This window comes from Pleurodeles waltl, chromosome 3_1 (assembly GCF_031143425.1).
Source record: "Pleurodeles waltl isolate 20211129_DDA chromosome 3_1, aPleWal1.hap1.20221129, whole genome shotgun sequence".
NCBI lineage: Eukaryota > Metazoa > Chordata > Amphibia > Caudata > Salamandridae > Pleurodeles > Pleurodeles waltl.
In genome coordinates, this window is record NC_090440.1 from 1,036,177,211 (window position 1) to 1,036,192,819 (window position 15,609).

General features: G+C 44.0%; 1 protein-coding gene across 4 annotated transcripts in view; it reads left to right on the forward strand.

Moving 5' to 3' along the window:
- CEP70 (centrosomal protein 70) overlaps nucleotides 1–15,609 on the forward strand; it is a 443,636-nt gene that overhangs the window by 96,902 nt on the left and 331,125 nt on the right. For all 4 annotated transcript variants that reach the window (XM_069224317.1, XM_069224319.1, XM_069224321.1 and 1 more), the window contains one exon: nucleotides 13,180–13,303. In XM_069224317.1, the coding sequence (XP_069080418.1) occupies nucleotides 13,180–13,303 (124 nt within the window). The remainder of the gene's footprint in view (nucleotides 1–13,179; nucleotides 13,304–15,609) is intronic.

A 15,609-nucleotide genomic window follows, 5' to 3' on the forward strand; every position in this document is an offset into this window, starting at 1 on the left:
AAGTATCCATTTAGTTTTGTGCACCACATTACATTTTCGCCCCATGCCTCTGGTGGTCCTCAGAGCAGAACTTTCAGCTGGGCATCCCTTCCCCCCTCAAACTTCGATTTCCATAACTTCAATCTCTCTGACTGCAAATGAGATGTTACCACAGGCTTCCCTATGATTCATTGCCTATAGTCCAAGAAGGCAACTCCGTCAGTGTTAATGTTTTTTTTAATTGGTATTTGCATTAACACACATAGAAAACAAGAACCCCTGCCCACAGTTCCGGTGCTTTACACGTTTATTCTCCTTTCTCAATAAACCATGACGCTCCTGGCATACTACATAGAGTTTCCGTTGAGCATTCTTTTACACATGCAAACAATTCTGTCCAATTTCCCCTCCACAGATTGTGCCATCATATACAGCGTCATAGGTGCGCAATAGACTTTCGGACGAGATGCCTGAGGTAGCGCTTCTGCGTAAGTCTTTAGCTGATTCTTGCAGTACACAATATCCTTATACCATTCCATAATAGTCGGGTTCCCCCCAGCATATTGCTACTCTACGTTTAGCCGGCAGAAGAGCCACTGCAACCAATTTATGGTTCGAGGGTTGCAACTATTTAACACAACCCAAGAGACCTATGTGTGGATCACAGGAAACAGGTTCATTTATGACAGTGGTAAGTATCTGCGCAACAGAGGCCCAATTTTTATATATGTTAGGGCATCGCCACGCAAGGTGTAGAAAATCTGCACCTGGTGTCCTGCATCTATGACTGTGATCCTTTTGCTGTAGTCCATAGCCTGACCAGTTGTGTAGGCGTATAATACATCTGCTGTAAGAATTTGAAATGAATAATCCGCAAGTTTCCATTGGCTGTAGGTCTACTAGTCAACGCGCAGCAAAAAGTCAAGTCTAATTCTGTCATCGGGGAGGTCTAGCACAGCATTACATTTTTCAAGGGGCCCTGAAGCAGTGCGCTTTGTCTTCTTCTGCACCGTGCTATACAGCGTAGAGATCAGAAGTAGGGTGACCACCCGTCCGTAAATTTCACGGACTGTCCGTAATTTCGCCCTGCTGTCCGTGATGAAAGCTTTAACGGACAGCATTTGTCCGTAATTTTAGCCTTTCACCTAAAGGGCAACGGAGGCAGGGCGAAATTATGGGCAGAGGAGTTTCCCCAGCTGGGCTGGAAGGCAGGGGGTCTCCTGTGCTCTGAGGGAGGGAGGGGCAGACAGATAAGAAAAGGCCTTCTTGCCAGGGGGTCTCCTTCCCTAAAGACATGCAAATGTGGGCAACTGGTAAATCTGCAAATAAAAAGGGGCTTGAAAACCTGCATTGACTTTACTAAAAGGAGCCACTTGAAGTTTTCTGGTGGCAAAGATATTTCTTTCAGAGAGGTATTGTAATAGTGTTCCAAGGTGAGCTGTGGAGTGTGTGGTTTTAATGTAGTGTTATAAATTTTTTTAGCACTAGGTATAAACTGTATATTATTCAAATCTGTATTTGAGAAGCACTTTTTTTTAAATTAAACCGAAATGGATTTGCGCATTTGTAGCAGCCTTTATTATGATGTAATTGTATTTTTTACAGTTCTTTCAGGTACTTCGGTACCTCATAGTACTAACAAACATTGGCAAAGCAATAGGTCTCATCTACAAAAGAGTTATTGGCTTTGCTAATGTGTTTTAGCCATTAGCCATGTTATACACCAGAGTAGCTGCTGTTCAGCATGGCTTAAAGCTAGTGGCATAGTGGTGTGGAGTGGAGTAGAGTAGCATAGGAGCAGTGGCGTAGAGCCCAGTGGTGCAAAGTACAGTACAGTGGGGTACAGTGCAGTTGTTTAGAGTGCGTTAGCGTAGAGTGCAGTGGTTTAGAGTGCAGTGGCATGGGACAGAGTAGAGTGGCATAGAGTGGAGTAGAGTGGCATACAATAGAGTGGCAGAAAGAGCAGTAGTGTAGAGTGGCGCAGCGGCATAGATTGCAGAGTAGACTCACGTTGCAGGGAGTGCAGTGGTGTAGTGTAGAGTGGTGCAGAGTAGGGCAAAGTGCTGTAGAGTGGAGTGATGCAGAGTAGAGTGGCATAGAGTGCAGTGGCATAGAATGCAGTTGTACATAGTACATTGGTGTATAGTACGGTGGTGGAGAGTGCAACACTGCAGAGTAGAGTGTCAGTGCAGTGATGTGTGGAGTAGAGTGGCACAGAGCAGTGGCGTAGAGTACAGTGGTACAGAGTAGAAGGCAGTGGCGTACAGTGCAGTTGTTTAGAGTGCATTGGCACAGAGTGCAGTGGCATAGAGTGGCATGGGGTAGAGTTACATAGAGTGCAGTGGAGTAGAGTGGCATACAATAGAGTAGCAGAGAGTGCAGTAATGCAGAGTGGTGCAGTGTCATGGAGTGCAGAGTAGACTCATGTGGCATAGAGTGTAGTGGTGTAGAGTGGTGCAGAGTGGAGTATTGTAGAGTGGTGTAAAGTAGAGTATAGTGCCTAGAGTGCAGTGGCATAGAGTAGAGTGGTGTAGAGTGCAGAGTTGCAGAGTAGAGTGTCAGTGCAGTGGTGTAGAGTGGTACAGAGAACAGTGGCATAGAGTACAGTGGTGCAGAGTAAAGGGCAGTGGCATACAGTGCAGGTGTTTAGAGTGCACTGGTGTAGAGTGCAATTGCATGGAGTGGCATTGGGCAGAGTAGAGTGGCATAGAATGCAGTGGAATAGAGTATATTGGTGCAAAATGCAGTAGTACAGATCAAAGTGGTGTAGAGTATAGTGGCGGCCAGAGCAGTGTTGCAGAGTGTCAGCTTGCAGTGGTGTAGAGTGCATTGAACTAGAGTGCAGTGGTCAGAGTGGTATAGAGTACAGTGGCGTAGAATAGATTGTTTCAGAGTAGAGCGCAGTTGCATAGAGTGGAGAGGTGCAGGGTAGAGTTCAGTGGCATAGAATGCAGTGGCACAGAGTGCAGTGGCATAAAGTAGATTATTTCACAGTAGAGTGAGGTGGCTTAGAGTGGAGAAGTGCAGGTTAGAGTGGAGTTGCATAAAGTGGCATAGAGTGTGATGGCATAGAGTAAAGTAGTGTAGAGTGCCGTGGCATAGAGTGCAGAGGTGCAGAGTAGATTAGAATGATGTACAGTGTATTGATGTAGAGTGAAGGGGCATGGAGTTGAGTGTTACAGAGTAAAGTGCATTAGCATGGAGTGTATTAGCTTAGAGTGCAGTGGCGTACAGTGCAGCGTTGCAGAGTGGCAGAGAGTGGAGTTGTGTGGATTAGATTGGTGTTGCCTAGACTGGAGTGGTATGGCGTGCAGACGAGCAGAGCGCAGTGGTGTAGAGAGGCGTAAAATGCAGTGGCTTAGAGTAGTACAGAGTAGAGTAAAGAGGCATAATGTGAAGTAGCATAGAGAGCAGTGGCATAATGCGGAGTGGATCCGAATGGAGAAGAGTGCAGTGGCATGGAGTGGCGTAAAGTGGAGTGATACAGAGTAGGGTGCAGTGGTGTGGAGTGGTGCAGAGCAGAGCAGAGTGGAGCATGCATGGTGTGGTAACACACTGCCATTACAGACAACACATTTTTGATTGAAATGACTATTATATTTGCACAGATATACAGTTTTTCAAATCAAACTATATTGTGCACAGACGATGATGTGTGGAAATTGCATCACCTAATGCAATGATTTGTTTTAATCATGCAAAGGTATTTGTTTCCAGCACAGTTCAGAATTAACAAAAATGTGCTTGATTTGTACTTCTAATTCCGATATATTCTGAAGTCTATTTAAATGTTGTCATGTGATAGAAAAAACTCTTTCCTAACCCCAGTATCCAGCAAGATTGTCGCATAAATCCTCTCACTTTGAAGTCGGAGAAAGGAAAGTAAACACTAAGTTCCCACCAAAGACAGAGCCTGACATTTGACTTTGTTCTTTGAATGCACAGCAAATATGATAAGATAAGAACAAGATTTACAGGCCTGTTCACAGAAAGGGGGCACTCAGCAGGATACTGTAAATAAGGTTTTGGCAAGGGAAGGGACAAATTCAAGCTGCATAGCCTAAAACAAATAAAGCCAGCAAATTGAAAGCAACAAATTGTGAGTTACAAACCACAAGGCCAATGGCAAGCAACGGGCAGAATGCATTCACAAGGAAGCACTATGAATTTACTTAAAGTGACAGCTGTGGGATACTTTGTGGGGAAAGTCCAGTATTTTAGTCCATATCTTGCAGAGGTTTGGCTACATCAATCACCCAGGTAGTATGACAAGAAGACCTGGAGTGGTTTCCATGTTGCAGGATAGGTCTGTACACCCATTCCATCAGTTTGCCATCATTTCCTATGATACAGAGCTTCTGGCACACCTCTTGTAGGGTTAGTGCTATGTAGCAGACATGAAATAGGGCATTTAATGATTATTTAAGGTGGTTGTAAGTAAGGAGTTGACCGGGGTGAAGATGGTAGTCTGCCACAAGGGTTTGGAAATTTAGTAGCTCACTGTTCAGAAACAAAGACACCTGCAACATGCCACTGATGGAGTTGCTCTGAGCACAGCCATCCTGTGCGAGTGGATAGTGCAGGAGCATAGGGTTTCTTCGTGTCAGTGAGTTTACAGGTTCTTGCAAGGCAAGAGAAAGCCATGCATGATAACCCCGGATTGTGATCCATAGAATGGTCAGTAGGAAACGATGAGTAGTGCATTTAGCCTTCCTTAAAAGTCTTTACTGGTAAACCCCATCTCATGCAGGGAGGTGGGCATAAAGCCAGAAGATCTAATCCACCCGCAGTCACAGTTAGCTTTAGAGTGGAAAGAGCTCCCGATGGTGCCGCAGCAACCAAATCAGATGTGTGGCCTGTCTGAAGAAGGAATGAAGGACGAGCAGGGGAAGGTTTGCAAAATAATACTATTATTGGGGTAGCACACCATCTTCGCTAATGCCACATGGCCTCTACAGAAAGCAGAAGAGAAGACCAAAAAGCAAACTGGGCTTGGAGGGACCGTTCGCTCTGCCGAGATTTTCATCCTGGAAATCAGTGAAAGAATGGTGGATATTAATCACTAGGTATCAAAAGGTAACTGGTTCCCAGTTCAATCTGAGATCTTATTGTGTATGAAGGCGAAAACAGTGCCATATGTTAAAGAAACACTAATTACATTTTAAAATTTGTAAATTTTGTTTGTGCAATTTACATCCCAAATATTTTGAAGATTCTATGTGTGCTTGACACTTAGGGATAACCCAGATCTCTAGTTTGGCTTTTGCTCAATTTCAAAACCATATAAAGACATGGACTAAGCGGGCAATTGCCTTGCACAACCTTGCAAGGGGTCTGGCCCCTGCTCACCCTTCACAAGCACTAACAGCGAACCATTGCACCAGAAGAGTTTGCCAAGGTGGATGATTGTTGATTGTTCAACCACTTGACAGTGCCCCTTCTGTTTCGCTCCTGTGTGCTGACAACTCCCCAGGTACCCAATACCTTCAAATAGTCTTGGTGGACCCATCTTGTCTGATTTTAGGAATTGTCCCACCTTGTTGTTCTTCTTTATTTATCCAGTTGTTAGCAACAACCCTTTGAATTACTTGCCGTGGATCTCCCACTTGATCTCGATTTCATCCTACTCTTTTATTATCTTTTATTGGTAGTCCGGACTCCCATTTCTGAGATAAATGTAGAGTCCCAAACATACACTCTAGTGCAGTGAGACTACAGACAAGTTATGGGTACATCACATCCTGTCATTAGGTGTGAGACTGTCACCCACACCATCTGCCCTGCCTCTTTAAAAAAATTAGGTTGAAAGTCCATGGGCGGTTGGGGTAAGCCAGATGTTTTTGTTCAATTTGTTTAAACTAGCATAAGGTTAATTACCTTAATGTTTCCCAAACTGTTTGCCAGGGGTTTTGAAATGTTTAGAAACATAATCAAAATGTTGGTGTTACTTTCTCTTCAGGAAATATCGGGTAGATTTGGGTAGGGGTGATGGCCTTGCTGTGAAGGGAATTAATTTACTACTGAACAAGGACGTAATGTGACACCTGAATGTAGCACACCAGGAGGCAATCACAAAAGGTCCACAGTTAATAAATAGTGCTATGTTATAAAAGAGTAAATAAATGCACTGACAACATAGTGAGGCATGGCCTCTCTTGTGTGTGTCTGTAAAACTGATGTTTGTTCTTGAATTTTTGTCCTGAATTTTGACCCTTTGTCCTGAATTTTTGTCCTGAATTTTGACCCTTTGTCCTGAATTTTTTACAGTCCTGTCCAGAATTTGCCTCAGTGCCAGGTGGTCACCCTATATGGGAGTCTTTTGTTAACACTTCTTAGAGCGGGCCTAAAGCAGGGTGGGCATGCGGGAAGGTCGGATAGTGCTCTTTCAGAGCAGTTCGCAGTCTCAAGTGCATGAAGGGGGACTCCCGACTGCCGAGGCAGATCCGAAAACTTAAAGCTACTGTCAGGAAATAAATCCCCAGATATTCGCAACCCTGCATCCCGGAACATGGTTATGGCCCTTGACTCTTGGGTGACTGAGAGTTTAGGGTGCTGCGCAAGTGGCATTGCTGGAGCATACAATGGCCGTCGACCTGTCCGAGATCCGATAGCCCGTCGCGCTCGCAAGGTACCATCAACCATGCTGATGGCACCTCATGCCATCTCTAATCAAGTGTGGAACAGCAGGTCAGGCAGAGATACAGGGTCCGCAGCTTCCTGTTCTATTTCAAGGTGCAGTGTGTACCGCTCAGGGTGCAGCCAATAGTATGCATGTTGCGCCTGCGCACTTTGATAATAAAGATAGAAATCCGGAGCGTTAAACCCATCCATTTCATGGGAGTGTGAGCTGCACCCATGCAATCCTCGGTTGCTTCCCTCCCCAAGCAAATGTCAGCAATGATGTCTGCAAGGTTTTAAAGAAATGCAGAGTTAGAGGGATTGGAATACTTATGAACAGGTAGAGGAATTGTGGCAATGCAACCATTTTCATTACAGCTAAGTGGTTTGCTAAGGATAGCGGAAGGCGAGACCAGCGCTGCACCTGGTCTTCCATTTTAGTGACAGTTTTGCTATACTTACAGCGAATTACCATTTCTGGATCTCTGTGCACCCAGGCGCCCTGGTACTTCACCGGATCAGCATGCCATTGCAGTGGGAGTTCAGTGTGAACTACTTCTGTGCTGTCAGTAAGCGGGAGCACATAAGATTTCTCCCATATACTTAAGCAGAGTACCATTCGAACCTGACGTATTCCAGTACAAGAATATCTAAATAGGTCACTCGTTCTCTCCCATGACATCAGCATAGAGAAATATGGCTAGAGGGTACAATCTGAACTAGGGGGTGCTGCTGCATGCCGCTGTCGGATATTACACGCAAGAGGCTCTACAGCTAGGGCAAATAAAAGCACCAATAAAGTACAGCCCTGACATGCACCCCTGTACATCGGAAATGGGCTCACTGTTTCTTTGTTGGCCCGAAGTCTAGGAACTTGGTCTCTATACAACAACCGGAACCAGGCGAGGAAGCCTGTAGGAATACCATCTGCTACAGGAAAGCAAACATATATGTGCAGGCTATGGAATTAAAGGCCTTAGCAGCGTCCAAGAGCACAGGGGGGGGCAGTCCTCCCCCATCTCAAGGACTGGCTGTTGAAGGCAAGCTCGCCCCAGGCTGTCGTCTCTCACCTCCAGACTACGGCGGCCCTCCTGTATTCGCTGGGGTTCACTATAAATGTGCCAAAGTCACACCTGACTCCCTCTCAGACACTCCCTTTCATCAGAACTGTTCTGGACACAGTGTAGTTTCGGGCTTATCCTCTTGAGCAGCAGGTCCAGGCTATGAAACCGATGTTTCAGCCTCTATCCTGGATTTCGATGAGAATGACTCTGAGGCTGCTGGTCCTCATGGCCTCCTGTATCCTACTGGTGATACGTTCCAGATGGCCTATGTGGGCTCTGCAATGGGACCTGAAGTTCCAGTGGGTGCAGCATTAGGGGAATCTCTCCTGCATGGTCCAGATCTCGGAGGGAACTGCAAAAGACCTACATTGGTGGCTAACAAACTGCAATTGGGTCAAAAGCAGACTCTTCTCCCTCCCCCAACCAGATCTCATAGTAGTGACAGATACGTCACTTCTGGGATGGAGTGGCCATCTGGGAGTGGTGGAGATCAGAGGATTCTGGTCTTTGGACTTAACATCACCTTGCTGGAGCTCAGAGCGACTTCACTGGCATTGAAAGCCTTCCTACTCTCTAGCATAGGCTAGTGCAGGTGTTCACAGATAACTCCACTGCCATGTGGTACTGCAACAAACAGGGTAGTGTGGGGTCGTGGCCACTTAATCAAGAGGCCCTGTGTCTCTGGACATGGCTGGAACAGCAGGATATATCCCTGGTAGTTCAATGCCTGGCAGGATCTCTGAATGCCAGAGCAGACTAACTCATTCACTGATGCCTAGCGGATCATGAGTGGTGTCTCCATGCAGAGTTGGCGCCAGGGCTCTTTCAGCAGTGGGGAGAGTCTTGCTTATCTCGGTTTGTCTCCGGAGAGAACGAGCAATGTCAGCAACTTTGTGCAATGGAGTTTTCAATGTGGCTATCACTCTGAAACGCTTTTCGTCTTGAGTGGAGCTCAGGCCTCCTGTACACCTTTCCTCCTATACCACTCCTGCCCAGAGTTCTCAAGAAGATCAGGAACAACCGGGCCCAAGTCATCCTTGTGGTTCCGGATTGGGCACATAGATTCTGGTATCCTGATCTTAAACAATTGAGCATTGATCCTCCAATCAGGCTGCCCCTTCGGGAGGATCTTCTGTCGCAGCAGAAGAGGAGGGTCTTCCAGTGAACCTGTCAACTCTCTGCCTTCTTGCGTGGAGATTGAGCAGCAATAGTTGACAGCTTTCGACCTTCCTCCTGAAGTCTGTAGTGTTATTCTGGCAGCCATGCGTCTTTCTACCAAGACTGTATACACCTGCTGATTGAAGACGTGTATTATTTTGTACAGAGAAATCTATAGACTCGCTTTCTGCTTCTCTATCTGATGTCCTTCTTTTTATTCTTACCCTTACCCGGAAGGTCTCTGCTTTGGGTACTCTGAAGGGATGCCTTTCTGCTCTGTTTGCATTCTTGCGGCCACCTAACCAACCCTCTTTATTTAAGTCCATTTTTAAGTAGATTCCTTAATGGTCTTGTACATATGCTTCCCCCCTTTGCCTTTCATTATGCCTCAGTGGGACCTTAATTTGGCTCTTACTTTTTAGATGTGTTCTCCTTTCAAGTCTCTATACAATTGTCCCCTACGGCTACTCACACTCAAAACAGTATTTCTTTAGGCAATAACATCTGGCCAGATGAGTGAGCTGCCGACTTTGTCATCCAAGCTTCCATACTTGGCCATGTTTTGAGACAAACTGGTGCTTTGCACTAGGGCCTCTTTCCTCCCGAAAGTGGTGACACCATTTCATGTGGGACAATCTGCCACCCTGCCAACTTTCTACACTCCTCCACATCCACAAGAGGAGTGGCTCCAGGGTCTGGACCCAAAAAGAGCGTTGCTGTTCTACCTTGACCACACAAAAGAGTTCGGGTTGCCAACCAACTCTTTGTGGGGTATGTTCTGCGGAGAAAGGTTGGGTGGTGCAGAAACTCCTGATGGGTTGTTCTCTGCATCAAAATGTGCTATTCATTGGCCAAGAAGCAACCCCTTGAGGGCTTGCGGGCTCATTCAACCAGAGCCAAAGCTGCGACCACTGCGTTGGCACATAGTCTCAGTCCTGGACATCTGCCAGGTAGCAACATGGGCATTCCTTCACACATTCACCAAACATAACTGCCCAGACAGACAGGTCTTCAGGGATGGGCATTTCGCCCGTTCGGTGCTGCAGGACTTCCTAGTTTAACCAACTTGTCCACAGCCCACCACTGAGGATGGTATTGCTTGGGTACCTGTTAAAAGATAAGGAATCTGCAGCTAAAAGCCTCTATCAGAAGAAAAAGTTATTTACATTTGGTAATGTCTTATGTGGTGTAGAAGCAATATCTAGCCGCAGATTCCTTACCGACCCACCTACACTGCCCACTCTGCGGACAGTTTTCTAGAGTTAAGGATACTTCCTTTCAGAGCCCGTGATTGACACAACAGTGTCAGTGCACCTCATGGCTCTGTACTCCTGGCGTGGAAAGTCGTGAAAAAGTAACACCGAGTTGGCGCCTATATAAGCGACCGCAATGTCGTTTCTGGCGTGGATGACGAAGCGTGTAGCCGATCGATGCCACCTACTGGTGTGAAAGGATACTGCTCACGAAAAATCTTCCAGATCAGTCTGACGCAAGGGGAATTTAAAAGTAAGGAATCTGCAGCTAGATATTGTTTCTACCAGATAACACATTACAAAAGGTATGTAACTTCTTCTTTAGAACTTTTGTAGAGACATTTTGATTAACATTTCCACCAGTGCCTTGCAGTTTGCATGCCACATCCTCCTTAAAATGCAGTTGTTGTTTTACCTGTTATGGCACACAAGCCTTATTAGCGGACAGCATCAAGTGACGTTAGACTGGCAACTTGACACACAGCTTTTCAAGTTCGTATTTACACACCTCACAGAATTGGTGAGCTGAAGTCCCTGCTTACAGAAGAAGTTTATACTTTATACTATCAGTTTGAGTTTCCACCTTCAAGGTGCTAGAAAGTGCCATGAAACAACACAAGTTCCACTCTGCTGCTGTTCTTTTTCCACTATTACTAACACCCACCACCGAAATGAGGGACTGAACTAGAGCTCTTCCGTTCATCTTTCAAATAGTAAAGGGCCAGCAAGGGATTTTATATTTGACATGGTAAGAGGTCATTTGGTATAAGGTGATGATACATGGATCACTTTGCTGGTATTTGGCAGTCCTAGTGACCAGTTAAAATGGGTGGGTGTCAACAAGGGGAGGTTTTTTTTGTGTGAGTGGTGCATCAGACAAGCACTGGTTGATGGAAGGAATGCTTGCAAATAGCCTAACCACTGGCCATCTCTAGGGGTAGTATTCCAACCCTTCTTTTTTCCACCCACTGCCAATCTAGACAAAGGCTTACCTTATGCAGATAAGAACTGATTCAGCTTCCCGTGGGAATAATCCATCCTGAACTGTCAGATAAGGTCCCTTCTAGAAGGGAACACAAGCAACCCCAGTGGCTAGATTATTTGCAGGCATTCCTTGGGTCACCTTTTTTGTATTTGATATTTGTGGAGGTGACCATAAAGAGGGCAGAATTGTGCAACTGGCTACATGGGGACCCTTGTTTTTTACCTTCACACTCACAAATGCTGTGATTGCACATGGATTTCAGAGAAGCAGGTACAGCCCACTGGCTAAGTTGCTGACCTTAGTTCTGAGAGACCTTGCTTCTTCCTCGGATTCATCACTTAACAAAAAAAGTGTGGCTCTAGGTAAATCACTAAATTGTAAATGTATGTAATGTTTACATTTAAAAAGAAGAAAAACTACTGTAATGCATGCTGCCTAAGAGAGTATCATTTGCATTTCAGCATAAGCTACCCCATCACATCTTGTTTTTTGCGATCTTATTTTAGCCAGTTACAGTGCCCACTACTGCACAATGTACCACACCTTTTATAAATAAGCTCTTTGTAAAGTGCACAGCTACACTTTGGAGCTGGGCTTGTGTCACATCAAATAGCAAAAACATTATCAGTATTTAGTCCTATTCCAAACACTAGACACAAGGGGGTCCAGCACAAGGATCCCTATAATTATTTTGAGTGCACTGGGTGATGATTAAGTTATGGACTAATGCAAGCACTATTCAATTAATCTTGTATTTGGCAGAAATTGACTGGGCCTTTGACAAATACAAGAAACGTAAGTTTTTTTCTTAGATCCAGGAAACACAAAAAGGGAAATAGGCCACCAAGCAGGTCCTTCTGTTTTAATGCAGTTGGGCAAACCACAGGCATAAATATGAGAAATGCGCTATTACTCTATGATTAGTACAACAGAAGTCCAGCCAGGGTGTAGGAAACAAATCCAAACCTCCTTAAACACATCTCACACTACTCCATGTAGTTGTAGGAGGTTTTTTAGGAGGAAACGTTAATGCCTCACTTTTCATTAAGAGAAGTACAAAGTGACCTCATAGCCTACACAGAGAGACACAGACTCAACTGTCACCTGAAAATCTCCAGAGACACTACCAGTTTCACCGTGCCAACTGCAGCAAAGCCCAGAGGAAGCCACTTAGTAAAGTCAGTCATCTACCCAGAACATTAAAGTTAAACCTGATTTTTTTTATTCAGAATCAAACACAAATGACAAACGTTCACACATGAGGTTAACAAGATTAGGGATCACGAAAAATGAGGCAGGTAGCAATAAAACAGGTAGCATCATGGTGGGCAGGGATGCAGAGTATAAATACATTTAAGAAGGGGCAAGAGTGGAACTCTGAGAAGTTTCACGCTAGACCCTCTCTCGATAATGATGAAACACACCAAAGGATACTCTTCGACCTGACTTAACACTTTGCTGGTGCTGGGGCATGCATATACTTTGGTGGTATGAGATAAATTCCTCTTGGCACGCAAGGTGCAAAGGTATATCTACCAGACTTGTGGAGCAGAAGAAACAGACAGGTGTACCATGATGCCTCCCTCAGGCTGTGTCAGAGGAAGGGCCATATAAGCTGGGCAGCCTAGGATACTGGTTGCGGGAATGTGTCTCGCCTCACAAGAAATCCTGTTGCCTCCAGAATATGCACTCAATCATCTACCCAAAGACTAGGCCTCAATGCAAACCTATTTTGGAAGTACATCATTTATCATTTAAATCTGCTAAAACCCGAGTTATATTTTTCTCTGGCAGATAAAATAAAATTCTCTTTTGTAATGGTTAATCTAATACCTATCTTCATTGCTCATATGTTTTACTGTCTTTGAAACTGGTGTTATGACTAAAAATAAATTTAAATTGGTAACTAGATTCCTGTGCATGCAATGTATAGTGCATGCAATGTATAGCACATTGAGTTTACTTGCTTACTAGCTGTATCCACTTGAAGCTGACAAGCTATTAATAGACCTTCATGTCTTTTGTTCCGCTCAGTGTTTTGTGACATGTACATTTTTGTTGCCACATTTTCAGCCACTTGCCTTGTAAGAGTCGCGTCTTAAAATCCTCTTTTTACCTGCAGATGTAGCAGTCTTGGACAAGCAATCGTCGATGCAGATTAGGTCCGCACTTAAATCTTTAATAGAAGATACTGAGAGACAGCAGGCATTGATCCATGGACTTGTGCAGTCAAATACGCAGCTGAAGTAAGCAATTTTATTTACTGCTATGTCATCTGCAACCAAAGCACCAGCCAATTTCTTGCAAGCTCGTGCAAGACGCTGTTGTCAAGCACAATAAGTAAATGAGATACAAATGACTGCAAGTCTTGGCAGACAGTTGTGCAAAAGAGGACTGGGTAAAGCCTAGGTTCAAATGAATAAGTCAGCAGTTACAAATCTGTATCTATCAGCAAGCGTGGTTACCCATTCTCTCTCTTTTAAGGCAAGTGCAACCTTTCGTTTTTCAAATTCTGGTAAAATGGTTCTGCCTAAGGCTCGTTATACTGCAAATCCTTAAAGGATTTGCAGTAGAACGAGAATCTCTTTACAGCGAAATTCCTTTAAAGAGAAACAATTCTAGACAACAGCACATTTGTAATTGACATAGAAGGAACTCCTAAAACAAAGGTACAACAACAAATTCTTTTCCAGTGAAAATGTAATTAATGAATCCTCTCCTAATTTTCCTTTTACCCTTTCCCTAACGCACTGACTGTAAAATGAACTGACACGCTTACCTGTAATTAGCTCTAAACCGAAGTCTAAAATGAACTGCTACTTTTATCCTAATCCGACAGTTTTACTGTAAATCTTACTGTATGGTGAATCTTACTCTAACCCGTAATCCACACAGGATCCATCCTACCAATATCTACTAATCCCTTAGTATCCTCTTTAAACCCCACAATTATTGTCTTTTCTAACTAATCACAAATGAAAGACTTTTTGAGGGGTTTGTTACTTGTTGTAGCAACCTACAATAATTTTTCTCTGTATCACCCTTTCCATGCAGTGCTTATTTCTATAATGTTATTTCCGCTGCAGTTTTTCTTTGTAGTTTTTTCTCTAGAAGGGTATTTCTCTGTTTAGGTTTCTCTGTAACAACTTATTCCACTTGGAAAGAGAACAACAAATCACAGTGTGTTGATGGCGATGCAACACTGATTGCACTTTCCGCTTCCTGTAGGGAGGGTGGAGCAAAAAATGGTGTGCTAAGCTCCAACTGCCTTCCCAGGCCTACTCTAGGTGTTGTGTTGGAAGAATGCCACTTACTATGCGCTCTCTTTAACTACATCCCTATGCCTACCTAAAGTCCTTTTCTTAAATTGACCTATATGTCTATCCTTAGCTACCTTTTACTTAGTAGTGCAAAACGTCTCTTAAACGTTGTCCCTACTGTTCTCTAGCCCCATCCTCTATCCCTCCTTATAGACCTTACCTTCCTGAACAAATCCATTATTTTTACACTCTCGCTGGCTACCAATAAAAACAAGCATTGAACAAGCTAGGATACCTGGTGTTCACTGCCAGACTTCAGTTTTTTCTCAATACCTGTTTTGTTTTGTAATGGGTTTTGCAGAGCTTTATTGTTGGATATGCACAGACCCTCATCAATCTACAAAAAATGTGTAAAAGCAAAAATATTTTTTTATTTAAAAAAAAAAACACACACACATTGCTATAGTAGTCCATAGTACTCAAATGAACCGCTTTGTGTGTAGATGTGCTCTTGTGAAAGAACAGAATTACATCTCACATTGAAATGGTCTAATGGCTGAAGTGGACTGACCCTTTGTCCCATGCTGTCTGATGTATGGGGTGGAAAAAGTGAGAATGACTCAGTAACAGACCAATGCCAATAGATGAAGCGTACTGACTGTCAATCTGTATCCGTAAGAATAGTATACATAAACTTTTAGGGAAATAAAAAGGTCTTGCTAACGCCAGATCTAATAATGCCTGTGCTTTAGAAGCAATTGCTGCCCATCAGAAGTCACTTGGCAAAGGGGCAGTGGTCCTAGTGGAACTTTGATGGAACACAGTGGCATTCTTCTGTGTTCCCCCTCCTTGTGCACTGGTATTGTAACTCTGCAGGTGATGCATTGTTTCAAAGTTAATCAGTTTGCTGCACTGTGAAACCCTGATAATGATAAACTGCTTACATGTGTAAGATGTCTTCTACAGTGCTGCGCTCACCCTCAGGAGCAGCTTTAGTACATGCAGCTAGAAAATTAGTAATAAGGTGACCTCACCTTTATAGATAACTTGTCTGCATTGTTTTATTGCTCAGTCCATGATGGAACTCATCTAAACCAGGAAACAATTCTTCCAGTTCTTCTGGACTTTTCAACAAGGTTGTACACATCCCCTACTAAGATACCTGCACAGTACTTATTTTTTTAGAGCCATTACATTTACCTTTGAAAGAAAGGTTACGTTTTAAAAGTCAATTCATCTTTAATCACATATGGTGGCCTCACTTTTGTCAACAAAGTGGCAAAGGTTTCTAT